Genomic DNA, 14,787 nt, shown 5'->3' with positions numbered 1-14,787 from the left:
CAAAACACTGCAGGTCACAGGCTACCTGAAACATTACTATTTCAATGTAATATCATCCGATACTAAATGTCAGGCCCAATCACTTTCAGAACTTTAAATTTCACACAGAATATAAGTAATCTTCACTCTATTAATATTTGTCATGAGTCTAAGGATAAGCCAATTTAGATGAAACACTTTGAAAGCTTAGGCTGAAAGGCAAAGTATAATAGTTTACAATTGCTTTAATCAGAATATCCAACTTGCTCATCAGCAAGAGATTTTTCCCCCTCTTACTTTCATAACTGCTTCCTGAATACCTAGAAGGCCAAGTACTTTTCAGTCATATTGGTAAAACTTGAGTGCCTACTTGACTTAAAACTCAGAAAACACATAAATATGTTAACTCTGGAAGACATTTAGAAGTATTTTTCCACTAAGCTCCCCCAAGATCTGGGCAAAAGAAAAAACTAAGATTCCCAAACCTGTTTCTGTATCAGCCTGTGCTTGGTAAGTTCCTTATCAAGATAATTAAATGTTTCAACATGAGTTGCCCATCAAAGAGCAATTTGCCAATACAAAAGTATATGCTACTCTGAACCAACACCAACTACTCAACACTCTGCTTATAATAAATAGATTTAGGTAACTTGGACACAACATGTGCTATAAATATTAAATCAAACTAGCTGTGCCTTAAATGTTTCCACTATGATACCACAGACAAATATGGCTTTGTGAATTTTATTTCAAAGTATGTACTTGGCCCTGGCTGGTCTGACTCAGTGGTTAGAGCGTCAGCCCACACACCAGAGGGTCCTGGGTTTAATTCTCAGGCAAGAGCAGGTACCTGGGTTGTGGGCTTCATTCATGGCCCCGGTTGAGGCGTATGCAGGGGGCAATCAATCAATGTTTCTCTCTCTCTCTCTCTCTCTCTCTTTCTCTCTCTCTCTCTCTCTCTCCCACCCCACCCCCGCCACCACCACACACCCCCTTTCTTTCCCTTCCCTTCCACTCTAAAAAAAGGGGGGAGGGGGAATCAAAGGAAAATAATATCTTCGCTTCCACTCTCTAAAATCAATGGGGAAAATATCTTCAGGTGGGGATTAACAACACAACAAAAGTATGTACTCATTGCTCATTTGCATACTACAAAACTTTATTATGTCTCTAGATGAAGTCTTCAGTCATGAAGCATAGTAAAGATAAAATATTCTCATGGAATTAAAACTGGAAACCACAGTCTTCTTAGCACCGTATGTAAACCATCCAGGAGTGTGAGAGTGAGAGTGTGTGTGTGTGTGTGTGTGTGTGTGTGAAACAAAATCACATTTTCTAAGGTGCTAGAAATTTTATGAAATTTTTTAAGTCAACAAGAACAAAAAAATAAATACATTTAAAAATTTAAATTAGTAATAATAATGACAAATAGACACTATTTTATTTAGGGCAAATATTTTGCTGGTTTGGTCGGTTATATCCCAATATATAAAACAGAGCATAGGATAGCAGATTAGTAATAAACATTTGCTGAATAACTGAATGAAAACTATTCCTGAATGCTTACTATGTATCCAAGACTATTCTCAATGCTTAATATTTATTATCTCAGTTAATCACTACAACTTTATAAAACAGATATTATCATAATCCCCATTTATAGAAAAGGACATTAAGGAAGAATCATATTGTTATATTGGTGGAATAGGTATAATAAATATAAAATTTGAATATTAAAAGCAAAGCTGTAAAACATCACTATATACCTAGCCAGACCCCAAAAAAGGATAAAATATCAATTTAGAATATGTCTAAGGTTCTGCACTATGTTTTTTGAGGAACATAAAAACCTCTGAACAATTCTAAACAAAATGTTTTAACATTAATGCTTGTTAAATTCAAATCAATGTTGAGAATCTACTATGTGCTTAGCTGATTTAGTACTTCATGTATAAAAGTACTACCGTGTTTCCCTGAAAATAAGACATCCTCCGAAAATAAGACCTAGCTCATGGAAAACTAAGACATCCCCTAAAAATAAGACCTAGCGCATCTTTGGGATCAAAATTAATATAAGACACTGTCTTATTTTCGGGGAAACAGGGTAGTATATGTCACAGTCCTTGTCTCTAGAAGTTTTACATGTTATTCTATTAATCAAATATTGTTCATTTTTTAAATAAGTGAATTTTAAAAAATAATTATACTTACCAGAAACTACTTTACTATATATTATGTATTTCTATTCCAGGCTACAAATCTGAAGAAAATTAAAATAATTTACCTGGTTCAGTAAGTAGATAATCTTTGTAAGAATATGCAGACATCTTCTTGGGTTGATGGGTGTTTCATTGAATAGTCGAGCCTGGAAACAAAAAAAAATCAATTTTATATATATATTCTATTTTCTCTATCTCAGATTACAGAAAATCAACCTTTATAAAATTAAGGCTATTATGTATTTTAATAACAATATACAAATAATGTTAACTACTTATAGTTTTCCATTTATAATGATATATAACTTATTAAATGTGATTTTGCTTTTCCCTTAGATATTCTGCTTCAACTTTGTAAGCTCTGTAAAGAATCACAATTATTTATTGATATCACTTGAATATAATGAGTTGAATATCTATAACTTCCTTCAATAACCCTGCACTAAACACCTCTTCTGGCATTTTATTTAAAACTCTCAACAAGTGGCCCTGGCTAGGTGGCTGTTTTGGTGTGTACACCAAGAAGGTGGTGATTTTGATTCCCAATGGGGCCTGTACAGGAGGCAAACGATCAATGCTTCCCACATCGATGTTTCTCTCTCTCTCTTTTTCTCTCTCAAAAATTCAATAAACACATACTCCAGGAGAATTAAATAAATAATTCTCAACATGTAGCACAGTCTAAATGTTTTTGCATTTCTCTCTCCTCTGACAAGCAAACGCTTTTCCTTTCCCCTTAAGCCTATATTCTCTGAACTCAGACATATTCCTTAATTCTTATTTCGGATCTCAGCATTCCAGGGGCTCTCTGCCCAGCATTCCAGGGGCTCTCTGCCCACCATTCTAAAATGGAATGGAAAAGAAGAAACACAATAGACTTCCAAGCCATACCTCCTGTAAGACAGTGCTCTTCTCCAGATGCCGAAAAGGATTGGAGCCACTACCTATAGCATAAAACAAAACATATCTTTAACAGCTGTCCTACACAAACTTATTTTCTGCAGGATGCTGAATGTTTGGGATCTCTCACCCAAGTGAAGCGACCATTTGGATATCACAGTGATAATCATTACTAACATGCATATCAACTAAATATAATCATTTTTATTCTGAAGCTATGTCTGTCATTGCTTTCTTGTTTAAGATCTTGTACTTCTGCAGGAACCCTGCCCTGTCCTCTTTTTTAATATATGAATATTACAAGTTTTATCTGTCATGTCCACAGGACCGAGATTAATGAGATCATGGTAGGGCCCTTTGGAGTTTCCCCTAAAAGCGAGCACGATGTTATGTGTTTCTAACATTTACTGTGAGGCAGAAGCGCGCTTAGCAGGTCATCACATATGCTTAAAGGTGGAAAAAGGGCCACGGAGGTTTGACTACTAACCCAACCCTCTCCCACTCTTTATGAGCGAGCGCAGCAATCAAGCACTGAGTTTTGTTCTGTTGGTTTGCAAGGTGGCTTAGTATCTTCCTCTTCTGCTCTGGGCCAAGGTATGGGGCCGACTCTCTTTGGGGCGCATTACAAGATCTAGGTGCCATGAGCCAGGTATGACCTCTGGGGAGCAGACAGTGTATACAGATCCCAGGAAGACTGTAATGCACAAGTCACTTCCAAGTTCACTCACACACACACACACACACACACACGGTCCGGTGGATCTGAGACTCGCTCTGGGCCTCGCACTAGGAGCACCCCTCGCCCCTGACTCTCGCACACGCACCCCCTCCCTCCACCCCCTCCCGGGCGCCCGCAGCCTCAGCGGGCAGCCCACCCTCGGCGGGCGGGGCGGAGCGCCCAGAGGAGGGGAGGGGGCGGGGGGCGGAGGGGGCGGAGGGGAGGGGGCGTGGGCGGGGCCGCCGATCGGGCTGGGGCGGCGGGCGCGGGGGCGCCTGCGCGGCCGGGCTGGGGGAGGGTCCGGCGCCGCCGGGGGAGGGGCTAGGGGCCGGCCCCGCTGGAACGGCCCCCGGCACACCGGCGCCCACGCCCCCGGGTCTGCAGTCCCCGGAGCAGGTGCGGCGGGCGGGGGAAGGGACCCCCCGCGGCGGAGGGTGGGTGGGCGTCAGAAGCCCAGCGCGTACCAGACTCCTCGTCCTTCTTGTCGAATTTTTTAAGCATCTTGGACGACTTCCCAGCGCCCAGACCCACCGCAACCTTCCCAGGCGCCGCAGCCGAGCGGAAGAGGCTGCAGGAAGGCGGGCCCCGCGCTCCGGCGCGGGTTGGGCCGCCGGCGCGTCACTCGGGGCGAAGGCCCGCCCTCCCCGGCTGTCGCGACCGCTCAGGTCCCCCGGGGCCGCGGCCACGCCCACTTATGTTCCCCCCCCTGTCTTTGGGGGCGGGGCCAGGCGCCCAGTCCGGTGCCGCGTGGTGGTCGCTGCTGCGATGGGTTGGAATCCCCCCCCCCCCTCCGGCCCACCTTGCCAGCGACTGCCCGCAGTGGGCAGATTGTGGTTTTATTGGGTTGGCATGCCCTGAAGAGCGTCTTCTGCTGGCCCCTCAAGTCCGCGGAGACAGAGGCGAGAGGCCTGGAGGGTTTACTTTTACTTAGTGACAATGGTGTTGTTGAGAAACCACTGCTTGACCCTCCCGTTGCGGAAGGCGCTCGCTCCCGGCGCCGTTTTACTGGGCTTCAGCTCCAGGAGCGATGCCATGGTGAGTGGTTCCCACTCCTCCTTCCTACGCAGCATGGCACTTTTCGACTCCTTGGCGACTGCAACAAAACACAGGAGGGTGCCTCGGTGAATGCGGACTTCCAGAGGGAAGACTTGACAGGAGGCGTGAAATTGACGTGAAATTGACGCACTTGGAGGGACGAGCAAAGGGGGCTTGACTCTTCGTAAGAGCATGGACTACCATTCCCAACTTTGCTTATAATTCTGGATTCCTTACCTTCCTCAAAGCCCAGATGAAAACACTGCCAGTTTAAAGTATTTCCCTGTTGAACCTCGCCCCTCTCAAATCATTCCATCCACAACCACACTGATAACCCATGTCACTCTTACGAAGTTGAGGTACAGTCACTTGTATATTCTTCTACCGCTTAGCCTTTTCCCTAAGTGTGTTGGTTTTGAGTCTCAACTACCTATTTTGAGTGCTCGGGAATTCTTCAATGGGTCCCAACTGCCTAGTGGAGAAAAACCCAAGCCCTTAATCCATAGAACCCAGGCCCTTCATGATTTGGCCCATCTGTTTCATACATCGAATGTGCTACTATGGGTGCTTGGTTAAGTGATTAACACTTGCTAGTTGCCCCGTAAACGTCCTTACATGAATGATAACGTGTAAGGAGCATTCTCCTTACACCCTCCTCCATTCCATGCAACCTTATGTCAAACCCCTCCCACCCCACGTCCTGCCTCGTTCCGGAAGACATTCCTGGACCTCTGAGACTGTGAGGCTGACAGACTGACTTAGCCTTTGGACCTTCTAGAACAGTTTTTATCAAGTGTGATATGCATACTACTGGGTAGTTTTAGGTGATACATAAACATTTCAAATTCTAATTATTATGAGTTTGATTAAATGTCAGGGCAAAAAAAAACACATAATTAGTATATCAAACCCATGTTAATGATATGGTATTAATTAGGACAAGAACAAAATCATTAAATAAATAATAGGGCAAATAACTTAATACACCCGAACTTTTAAAGTGGTAGTTGATGCAGTTTGGGAAGCACTGTGCTATGGCATCTTGAAATTTGAAGATTTAAGCAGAATTCAAAACCTAGCACTATTTGAGCCTCTATCAGTTCTTAGCTTCTGTGCTACAAGGAAAAATAGTCTCCAGAACTTCCATGAGAGATGTCGATTTGCCCTTAAATCTTGTCTCTATAAGTTGCCCCTCTGCCCACCTCTCAGTCCTGTAAGCCACTGCTTTGAATGAGAGGAGCTTACCAACTTTCTTCAAATCTTCTTGAGAGAGTTGAGCAAAGGCGAGCTGAGGGAACATATTTTTCTGCTTCCTCAAAGTGCAGACTTTTGAATACTTCCCTTCACTCTTGAAATCATTCTTGGTGGAAAACCTTAACAAAGAAAGCTCATTTAGTAAATCCTAGGGTTGGGTATTAGTGGAACCAGTCACTACACTCTCAGATTCCAGGGGAGAGAAGGCAAGGATAGGTGTTCGTTGGTACAGTGGGGATAATGTTCAGTAAAAGGGATGCTTTTAGAACCTAGGCTGTAAACCTCTTAAGGAAGTTCAGAATCTCCTCTCTCCTCTCCACATTGGATATAGGCTGCTCATAGAACTAGTTTCAAATATAATCTCACAGCGCATTGTTCCTATGCTATAGCCCTCCCTTATCATGCACTGAGGGGAGGGGGCGGGGGGGGCGGGGGGGGGGGTAGGAGGAGAAGGTTTTTTTTTCTGTTTCCTCAAATCATAGATCTTTGAATATTTTTTTCTTCACTCTTGAAAACCCTTCTTAACGAAAAATCTTAGCTTTGAAGGAGTTTCTCTTTCCTTAGGGTGTAAAAGATATTGGGGATTGTGTGTTATTAATATAGTTGTACTTTTCTATACCCTAACAAGCAGAAAGATTAAATCGTATTGAAAATAGATTGTAACATGAATAAGGTAATGATGGGAAAGAACGAGAGAACAAGAGCAGCCAGGACTTCACCTAAACAGTTGTTCTTGCTTGGATTTGGCATCCTTCAACAGTGTCACAGGGAAGACTGGTTTCAGCTTAGGTCTTAAACTTTTCTGAGGCACCGGGGGTAGGTAGCTCTCAGTGGGTTTATGCTGATTACTTTCCTGCTGCAGAGGAAAGAAGAGTAAGTAAGGTAGTGAACCAAGGACCTTGGGACTTAAAGTTCTTGGACTAAGTTCCAAACCCCCATCGTGATTGGACCAAACCTGTCAGAGAAGGAAGCAGGCACTCAGAAACCAAAAAAAGAGGAAGCAGTTCCGAGTGGGCTAACCCATGTTTGTTTCCTTGCCAGATGACTTGTCCAAAGCTTTGCCAGCTTCCTTAATACTTGGTTGAACTTGCCCCCTGACCATTTGAAGAGAATGGTGGAAGAATTTACCCCATTTTGAGAAGGATTCAATTCGTGAATTGCTTAGTAAATCAAGCATTTGATAATAAGTTGGGGGAAATCCATAGGACTCCACCTTCCTTTCTCAGAGATGGCTACCTCATTCACATTTTATTCTCTGAAGTAAAAAGGCCACCGAATGAAGTGTTTTGTGATGTAATAATGTCATCATTTGTAAAGGTTACAGAGTCAAAGACTTTCAGAAAATATAGTAGAAGTCATCTAATCTAACCATTTATCTGACACTCATTTCACCTACACAATATCTTTATCAAGTGGTCAACCTTCCTATACCTAAAACACCAACCTAGCCCACCAGTGTGGCTCAATGGTTGAGTATCGACTTAGGAACCAGGAGGTCATGGTTTGATTCCTGGTCAGGGCACATGTCTATATTGTCAGGGCACATGTCTATATTGTGGGCTTGATCTCCAATAGGAGGCATGCAGGAGGCAGCCATTCAATGATTCCTTCTAATCACTGATATTTCTATCTCTCTCTCCCCCTTTCCCTTCCTCTCTGAAATCAATGAAAATATATTTTTTAAAAACACAACCTAATTCATCTTTGATCAGCTGATAGCTATAACTTCTAACTTATAGTTCAAACAGAACAAATCCATTGTCTCTCCCAGAGAGTTCTTAAAGAATTTGGAGAACTCCATCAAGTTTCTCCTAAGCTATCTCTCTGTCTCTTCTGGGCTCAACATTGCCAATATTTTGAATTTTTCTTTATATGACATGGCTTGGGGTTCCCATTCTCCTGATTTATCTGATTATAACTCATTTGGGAAAGTTATGATTTATATTCTTCCTAATGTGCAGCAATCTGAAATGAAAACAATATGTGAGATGTCACAATTGCAAGACATAACCCATCACCCCAATAAAGTGTCAGATGTCAGCAGCTCTTCTAAGAACATACTATTCAAATTATTATCTAAACTACACTATCTAAAATCACCTCTCACACCCATCATGCTCAATTTCTTTATCCTGCTTTGTTTTGGCATTTATCACATGTTTATATTAACTGTATGATTGCTTGTGATCTGTCTGTCTACCTCACTAGAATTAAATTTCATTTGGGTGAACTTTGCTTTAGTCATTGATATATCCCTGTTACCCATAACAGTGCTTTGCACATAGTAGGTGCTCAACAAATATTTGTTGAATGAATGAAAAAGTAAATGAATGATCAAACTACTTAATTGAGATATATTGAGCTTTTTCTTTCAGAATTTTAAGGCCTTTTAAAAAATATTTGCTGCTGAACAAGTCCTTTTAATTCTGTACTCATCCTATATAATAAAAGCCTAATATGCAAATTGTCCCCTGACTGGGAGTTCAACTGGGAGTTCGATTGCTCTCTATGACATGCGCTGACTACCAGGGGGCAGCCCAGAGCATGGCAGGTATCAGTGATGTGGCGCTGGCAGCAGGCAGCAGTGGAGGTGCTACCGGCCCCAATGGGCCCCAAGGAGAACGACACCACAACAGGATGGTTGAGCAGGTGAGTAGGCAGGGCCAGGCCAAGGTGGATGCGAGTGGGGGCCTGATCGCCCTGCTGATCATCCCGCAGTCTGTGACCAGCAGCCATGGTGGGGGCTAGGCCACTGCCCGGCTTCCAGGCGCTGAGGGAGCTGGGCAGGGGCTTGATGACTCAGGCAGAGGGGAACACCCAGGTGCCCAGGTGCTGCCCAGTGCCCAGAGATCAGGTGGGACCTGCCCTTCTATGCCAGACACTTGGGCGTTGATTGCCAGCCAGGTCTAGGGACCACATCCATGCACAAATTTTGTGCACCAGGCCTCTAGTTCTCAATAAACATCTCCAGTTTTGAGGAACAGGCATCCATTCATCAAAGTTACCTTGTCTAATAGAAGTTTTATTGTAAGAGCACATGTGCCTAGGAAGTAAGACATAGCTAACAATTTGGCCACAAAAAGAGCAGAACCTGAACAGAGTTAGATCTCATAGCAGAAAAACAGGAATGAAAAAATTATTTCAAATCCAAGAGAGCATTAGTTAAGTACCACCCCTGCATGAGTTTATGTATCTTGATTCTACATCATATCATTAATGTCTCTCCTACTTTTTCCTACTTGCTTCCTCCTCTCTGTTCATTCCTTACCTTACCCTGTATACCTTTTTTCCTATCTATAGCTTCTGCTTATCTGTTTATATAAAAGCCTTATATGCAAATTATCCCCTTGGGAGTTCAATCGCTCACTATGACGTGCGCTGACCCACCAGGGGGTGGTACGGAATGAAGGAAGGTCCCAGCTGGCAGCTGGCAGCCAGGGAAGGAAAACCCCTGCCAGTTGCTGGAAGGCCCTGATCAGTCCTGGTCACTAGCTAGGTGTAGGGACCCTACTCATGCATGAATTTTGTGCACCAAGCCTCTAGTTCATTTATATTCCCCTATGATTTCAACCTGCTCCTATTCTAATCTTATTGTCTCTATACTATTTTCTTTATTTTTTAATTGTTTAAAATAATTTTTATTGATTTCAGAGAGGAAGGGAGAGGGAAAGAGAAATAGAAACATCAATGATCAAAGAGAATCATTGATCAGCTGTTCCTGCATGACCCCTACTCGAGATTGAGCCTGCAACCTGGACACGTGCCCTTGACCAGAATCAAACCCAGGACCCTTCAGTCCACAGGCTAGCACTCTATCTACTGAGCCAAAACAGCTATAGCTTTACTTTTTTAAAATTGATTTCAGAGAGAAAGGGAGAGGGAGACAAAGAGAGAGAAATATCAATGATGAGAGAGGTTCATTGACTGGTTGCCTCCTGCATGTTCCCCACTGAGGATTGAGCCCGCAACCCAGACATGTGCCCTGACTTGGAATGGAATTGAACTCTGACCTTCTGGTTCATAGGTCAACACTCAACCACTGAGCCATGCTGACTGTTATGGCTTCTCTGTGTCCTTGCAGCTTTCATTCCCACTACCTCAATAATTTCCTTTTCTAGTTCAGATGCCTGTATACAAGAATCTGATTAACTGAGGGATTTGGGTTGTTGGTAATTTGGTTTGTTCATTTTGAGTTTATTTTATTTTGGTAGTGACCACCCCAGGTCACTAACCAAACTATTTTGCTTTCCTGGATCTGGTGTGCTTTTCTGTTCCCAGCTAGGAGGAGAGGACCAAGTCTAGTTATACAAAATAAGCCCTAACCAGTATGGCTCGGTGGATAGAGCATCAGCCTGCAGACTGAAGGGCCCCAGGTTCGATTCCAGTCAAGGGCATGTTCCCTTGGTTGCAGGCACATACCCATTAGGGAGTGTGCAGGAGGCAGCTGATCAATGTTGCTTTCTCATCGATGTTTCTAACTCTCTATCCTTTCTTCCTCTCTGTAAAAAAATCAATAAAAAATATATATTTTAAAAATAAGAACTCTTAGGGCATCCTTTCCTTCATGAACTGTGGTAGGTTCATTTCACTGAGAAGGGGATATGAGTATAGACATGTGTGGCTCATTTGGTTGAAAGGTGGTGGGTTTGATTCCTGGTAATTTAAAAATAAGTAAATAAATAAATTTTTAAAAAACAGCAAGAGACACCATAGGCAATATATTAGTTAATTAACTCCTTTGTCCACATATAACTTTGGATACTAGTATTTTATCTTCTACTTGAAAAGAAATCTCTCACTGCCATTCATGTAGCAACTAAGGAAATACTAATTCCAAATTCACTACACTCTATTATAAGAGTCTGTTTTGGGAAATTCCCCTCCCAGCTTCAAATTTCTGTTATAACTATATTCTTTTGTTTGTACTTTCATTTATTTCATTTAATTGTTTCTTGTTTTATTAGACCCTCTCTCAAGACTATCAAGGTTTGTGTCATGCACTAGAGGCCTGGTGCATGAAAACTCATGCACTGGAGGGGGGAAGGGGCAGGCCCACTGCCGACAGCACAAGCCCTGGTCGGCCCTGGTAACCTGAGCTTCCGGTGGCCGAGTGGCTGGGCAACTGCCATCTGAGGCTTGCCTGTGCCTCGGGCTGGCCCTGAGTGGTGGTGGGCGGGAGGGCAGGCCCAGCCTTGCTGCATGCCTGCCGCCCCACAGAGCTGAGGAAACTAGGTGCTGCCTTCTTGTGGCTGTGGGTGCCACCATCTTTGAGGGTGGGGCAGTCAATTAGCATATTCCTCCCTTATTGGCTATGGGCGCTATCATCTTTGAGGGCCAGGCAATCAATTAGCATATTCCCTACTTATTGGCTGTGGGCGCCATTATCTTGGAGGGCAGGGCAGTCAATAAGCATATTCACTTTTTATTAGATAGGATTTTAGAGAAAGAAAGACATTGATTTGTTACATTCATTGGTTGTTTCTTATATGTGCTCTGACATGGGACTGAACACACAACCTTGGTATTTTGGGACACTAACCAACTGAGCTACCTAGCCAGGGCTATCAAAATCTTTTTTAGATCCTGATTCCTTAAATGGATATTCTTCTCTTCTTCAGCTGTTGATTTAGTTTCAATTCCTCAGCAATTCCTCATCTTATCTTGATGATTGTAATAACATCATAACTAATCTTTCTGATTTTTGTCTCTTTCTCCCAAACTCAAAAAGGAGGGGGTGTATTTTGAGTATATCCTTTTATTACCTGCCATTTACTCTCTTACAACTCTCTAAATGTGCCTCACTTGCTCATGTCTCAATGGCTTTGCCCTTCCTTCTGATTGGAATATTCTCTTGTTCTTTATCAGGGATCATCTCTTCTGTAAAGCCTCTCTGATTACCCCTTTCCTCTCAACAGAACTACTATGAGTTCTGTATCTTGTATATTCTTTTTATTTTTAAATATATTTTATTGATTTTTTTATAGAGAGAAAGGGAGAGAGATAGAGAGTTAGAAACATCAATGAGAGAGAAACATCAATCAGCTGCCTCCTGCACACCCCCTACTGAGGATGTGCCTGCAACCAAGGTACATGCCCTTAACTAGAATTGAACCTGGGACCCTTCAGTCTGTAGGCCAACACCCTATCCACTGAGCCAAACCAATTAGAGCTTGTATATTCTTTTATGATTCATACTAGAAGCCTGGTCGGGCCTAAATGGACAGTTGGACATCAGTCTCACAATCCAGGACTGCTGGCTCCCAACCACTCGCCTGCCTGTCTACCTAATTACCCTTTAACCACTCCCCTGCCATCCTGATCGACACCTAACTGCTCCCCTGCCTGCCCAATTACCCCTAACTTCACTCCCCTGTCGGCCTGGTTGCCCCTAACTGCCTTCTCTTGCAGCCTGTTTGCCCCTAACTGCCCTACCCTGCAGGCCTGGTCCCCTCCAACTGTCCTCCCCTGCAGGCCTGGTCTCTCACAACTGCCCTCTTCTGCCAGCCTGGTCACCCCTAACTGCCTTCCCCTACAGGCCTGATTGCTCACAACTGCCCTCTCCTGCCAGCCATCCTGTGGAATCCATCTTGTGTCCACATGGGGATGGCCATCTTTGACCACATGGGGGTGGCCATCGTGTATGTTGGAGTGATGGTCAATTTGCATATTACTTCTTTATTATATAGGATATCTTGATATATTATAATTACTCATTTATTGATCTGTCTTTCCTGATAGACTCCAAGTTTCTTCAAGATAGAAACTGTCCTAAACTAGTAATCATCTTTATATTTTAGTTCTTAGATTAGTGTATGTTCACTGATTGGTTATTAAATTGGATTTGAACTTTTTTAGTATATAACAGGCTCTACAGCAGCGGTTCTCAACCTGTGAGTCATGACAGTCGCCTAAGACCATCAGAAAACACAGATATTTACATTATGATTCATAACAGTAGCAAAATTACAGTTATGAAGTAGCAACGAAAATAATTTTATGGTTGGGGGTCACCACAACATGAGGAACTGTATTAACGGGTCCCGGCATTAGAAAGGTTGAGAACCACTGACTTAGAGGGAAGAGGTTGGCTCTTGAATACCATGTTAAGTTAGCTTCCTTCTTGAAGCTCATGCCTAATTCTCCGGGGTCCTTACTCAGGGTGCCAGGAAACTTCAGGTGCCATTACCTTGACCAGTAACTCCTCAGAAAAGAAATGTGGTTCGAAGTCCTTTCCTTGTTGCTCCATAGGAGAGGGAAGTGGGTTATTGGTCATTATGAGTATGGTCTTATCTTGATCGTACTCTGCGACTTTGAGCATGAAGCTCAACATTTTCCTGTTTCGAGCCACAAATCTCTGCTGTTTGGAGGGCTTCAAAGGCTCATAGTACCGGCTCTGAGCAGACAGACAAAAAGGTTTCCAGAGAGACAAAGCGATTAGATCAAGAGAAGGTTAATAAATCCACTGGCTAATCTTCTGCCTCTGTGGGGTAGGGACAGAGGCAGGACTCGGGCTGGACAAATCTGCTCCGAAATATGTTTATCAGAAGAAATCTGGAGCTCACCCGCCCTTTCTGCCCTCCGAGTGTTCCCCACACATTGACGAAGGGGCTGGGGGAATGACATGGAAAGCTTTCCACAATGAAGGGAGAAAGACAACTTAATTCTTCTGAAAGGGAGAAAGACGGCTTAATTCTTCTGAACGGAATCTGTTCATTACAATGGGGCAGAGAGATTTCTACATTAAACCTCGCTGGTCTCTCCAACTCTCTGAGAGGCAGAGGCTAGAAACTGCCAGGGACCCAATCTTCTTGTCAAGGAGTTTGGAGGGTGGGGGGTGACACCAACATTCTCACTCACTAACGCGTTCCCACAGGCACAGCCGCATTACCATGCATAATAGGCACAACGTTTTAAAAGGAAAAGCAGTCACAAAAGACAGCATGTCACTTAAGATGTGGGTGGGGGCAGAGGCAGTTCCACTAAATTTTCTTTTCTGTCAATAGGGGGAAAGCGGGGGATTAGACGGGGGGAAGGGAGAGGGAAAGAATGAAACACCTTCTGATTATTAATATGTTTTCTCAACTTAAAAAGACTATTTCAGCTACAGGGACCAACTTCTTCCCAGTACCCCCGCTCCCCTGCTCTCTCCCTCACCACGGTCTTTCTCTGCACTGCCTCTAGCCAGGATCCTAGGGCAGCTCTGCCTCCCTGACCCAGCAGCCTGTGCAGCCACAGAGGTGGCAGCATTTGGAGCTATATGGACACTCTCTCTCCACCTTCCACCCCACTGCTGAGACTTGCTCTTCGGGATCTTGGTGGGAGCCGGGGGAAGGAGGGAGTGTGGCTAGGGGACAGGGAGGAGGGGAGGGAACGCTTTTTCCACCTACCAGTTTTGGATGGACTACGTAATACTGAAGGTTCTCTGGAACATATTTTGATTGCCCAGCTGCATAAGAAACCTAGAGACAGTCATCAGAATTAGTGGTTTCTAGCTGCACTGTCCTAAACTATTCCATTCCCGACTCTCACTAAAAGGTGGTCGCCAAATTAACGAGACGGAACACTGTGCTTGGTGTTCTGCACCCTGGGTCTCTGGAGTGAGAGCCACAGCGTGGAGAGCTGGGTTCTGAGACACCCTGACTGGGAAGCTTGTCCGCGGAAATGGGGACCCGTTTTATGAAA

At 43.8% G+C, this 14,787-nt stretch overlaps 2 protein-coding genes across 2 annotated transcripts in view; both read right to left on the bottom strand.

The window, feature by feature from the left end:
• Positions 1-4,383, bottom strand: part of COPG2 (COPI coat complex subunit gamma 2) — a 363,341-nt gene extending 358,958 nt beyond the window's left edge. Inside the window, exons 1-3 of the mRNA XM_084897194.1 lie at positions 4,281-4,383; positions 3,090-3,142; positions 2,264-2,344 (exon numbers count right to left, since the gene is read on the bottom strand). Coding sequence (XP_084753320.1) covers positions 2,264-2,344; positions 3,090-3,142; positions 4,281-4,317 — 171 coding nt within the window. The 5' untranslated portion in view covers positions 4,318-4,383. The remainder of the gene's footprint in view (positions 1-2,263; positions 2,345-3,089; positions 3,143-4,280) is intronic.
• Positions 4,384-4,739: 356 nt separating this feature from the next.
• TSGA13 (testis specific 13) lies at positions 4,740-13,990 on the bottom strand (the record flags this gene model as incomplete). Its single annotated transcript, XM_084897327.1, has 5 exons — positions 4,740-4,909; positions 6,097-6,224; positions 6,825-6,961; positions 13,292-13,498; positions 13,967-13,990. The coding sequence occupies 5 exons, from the start codon at positions 13,988-13,990 to the stop codon at positions 4,740-4,742; spliced, it is 666 nt and encodes a 221-aa protein (XP_084753453.1).
• Between the last annotated feature and the right edge of the window lie 797 nt (positions 13,991-14,787).

This window comes from Pipistrellus hanaki, assembly GCF_964339955.1.
Source record: "Pipistrellus hanaki genome assembly, chromosome: 10".
In the NCBI taxonomy this organism is placed as follows: domain Eukaryota; kingdom Metazoa; phylum Chordata; class Mammalia; order Chiroptera; family Vespertilionidae; genus Pipistrellus; species Pipistrellus hanaki.
Note: the sequence above shows the minus strand (reverse complement) of the source record. Positions and strands in the feature narration are given on the sequence as shown.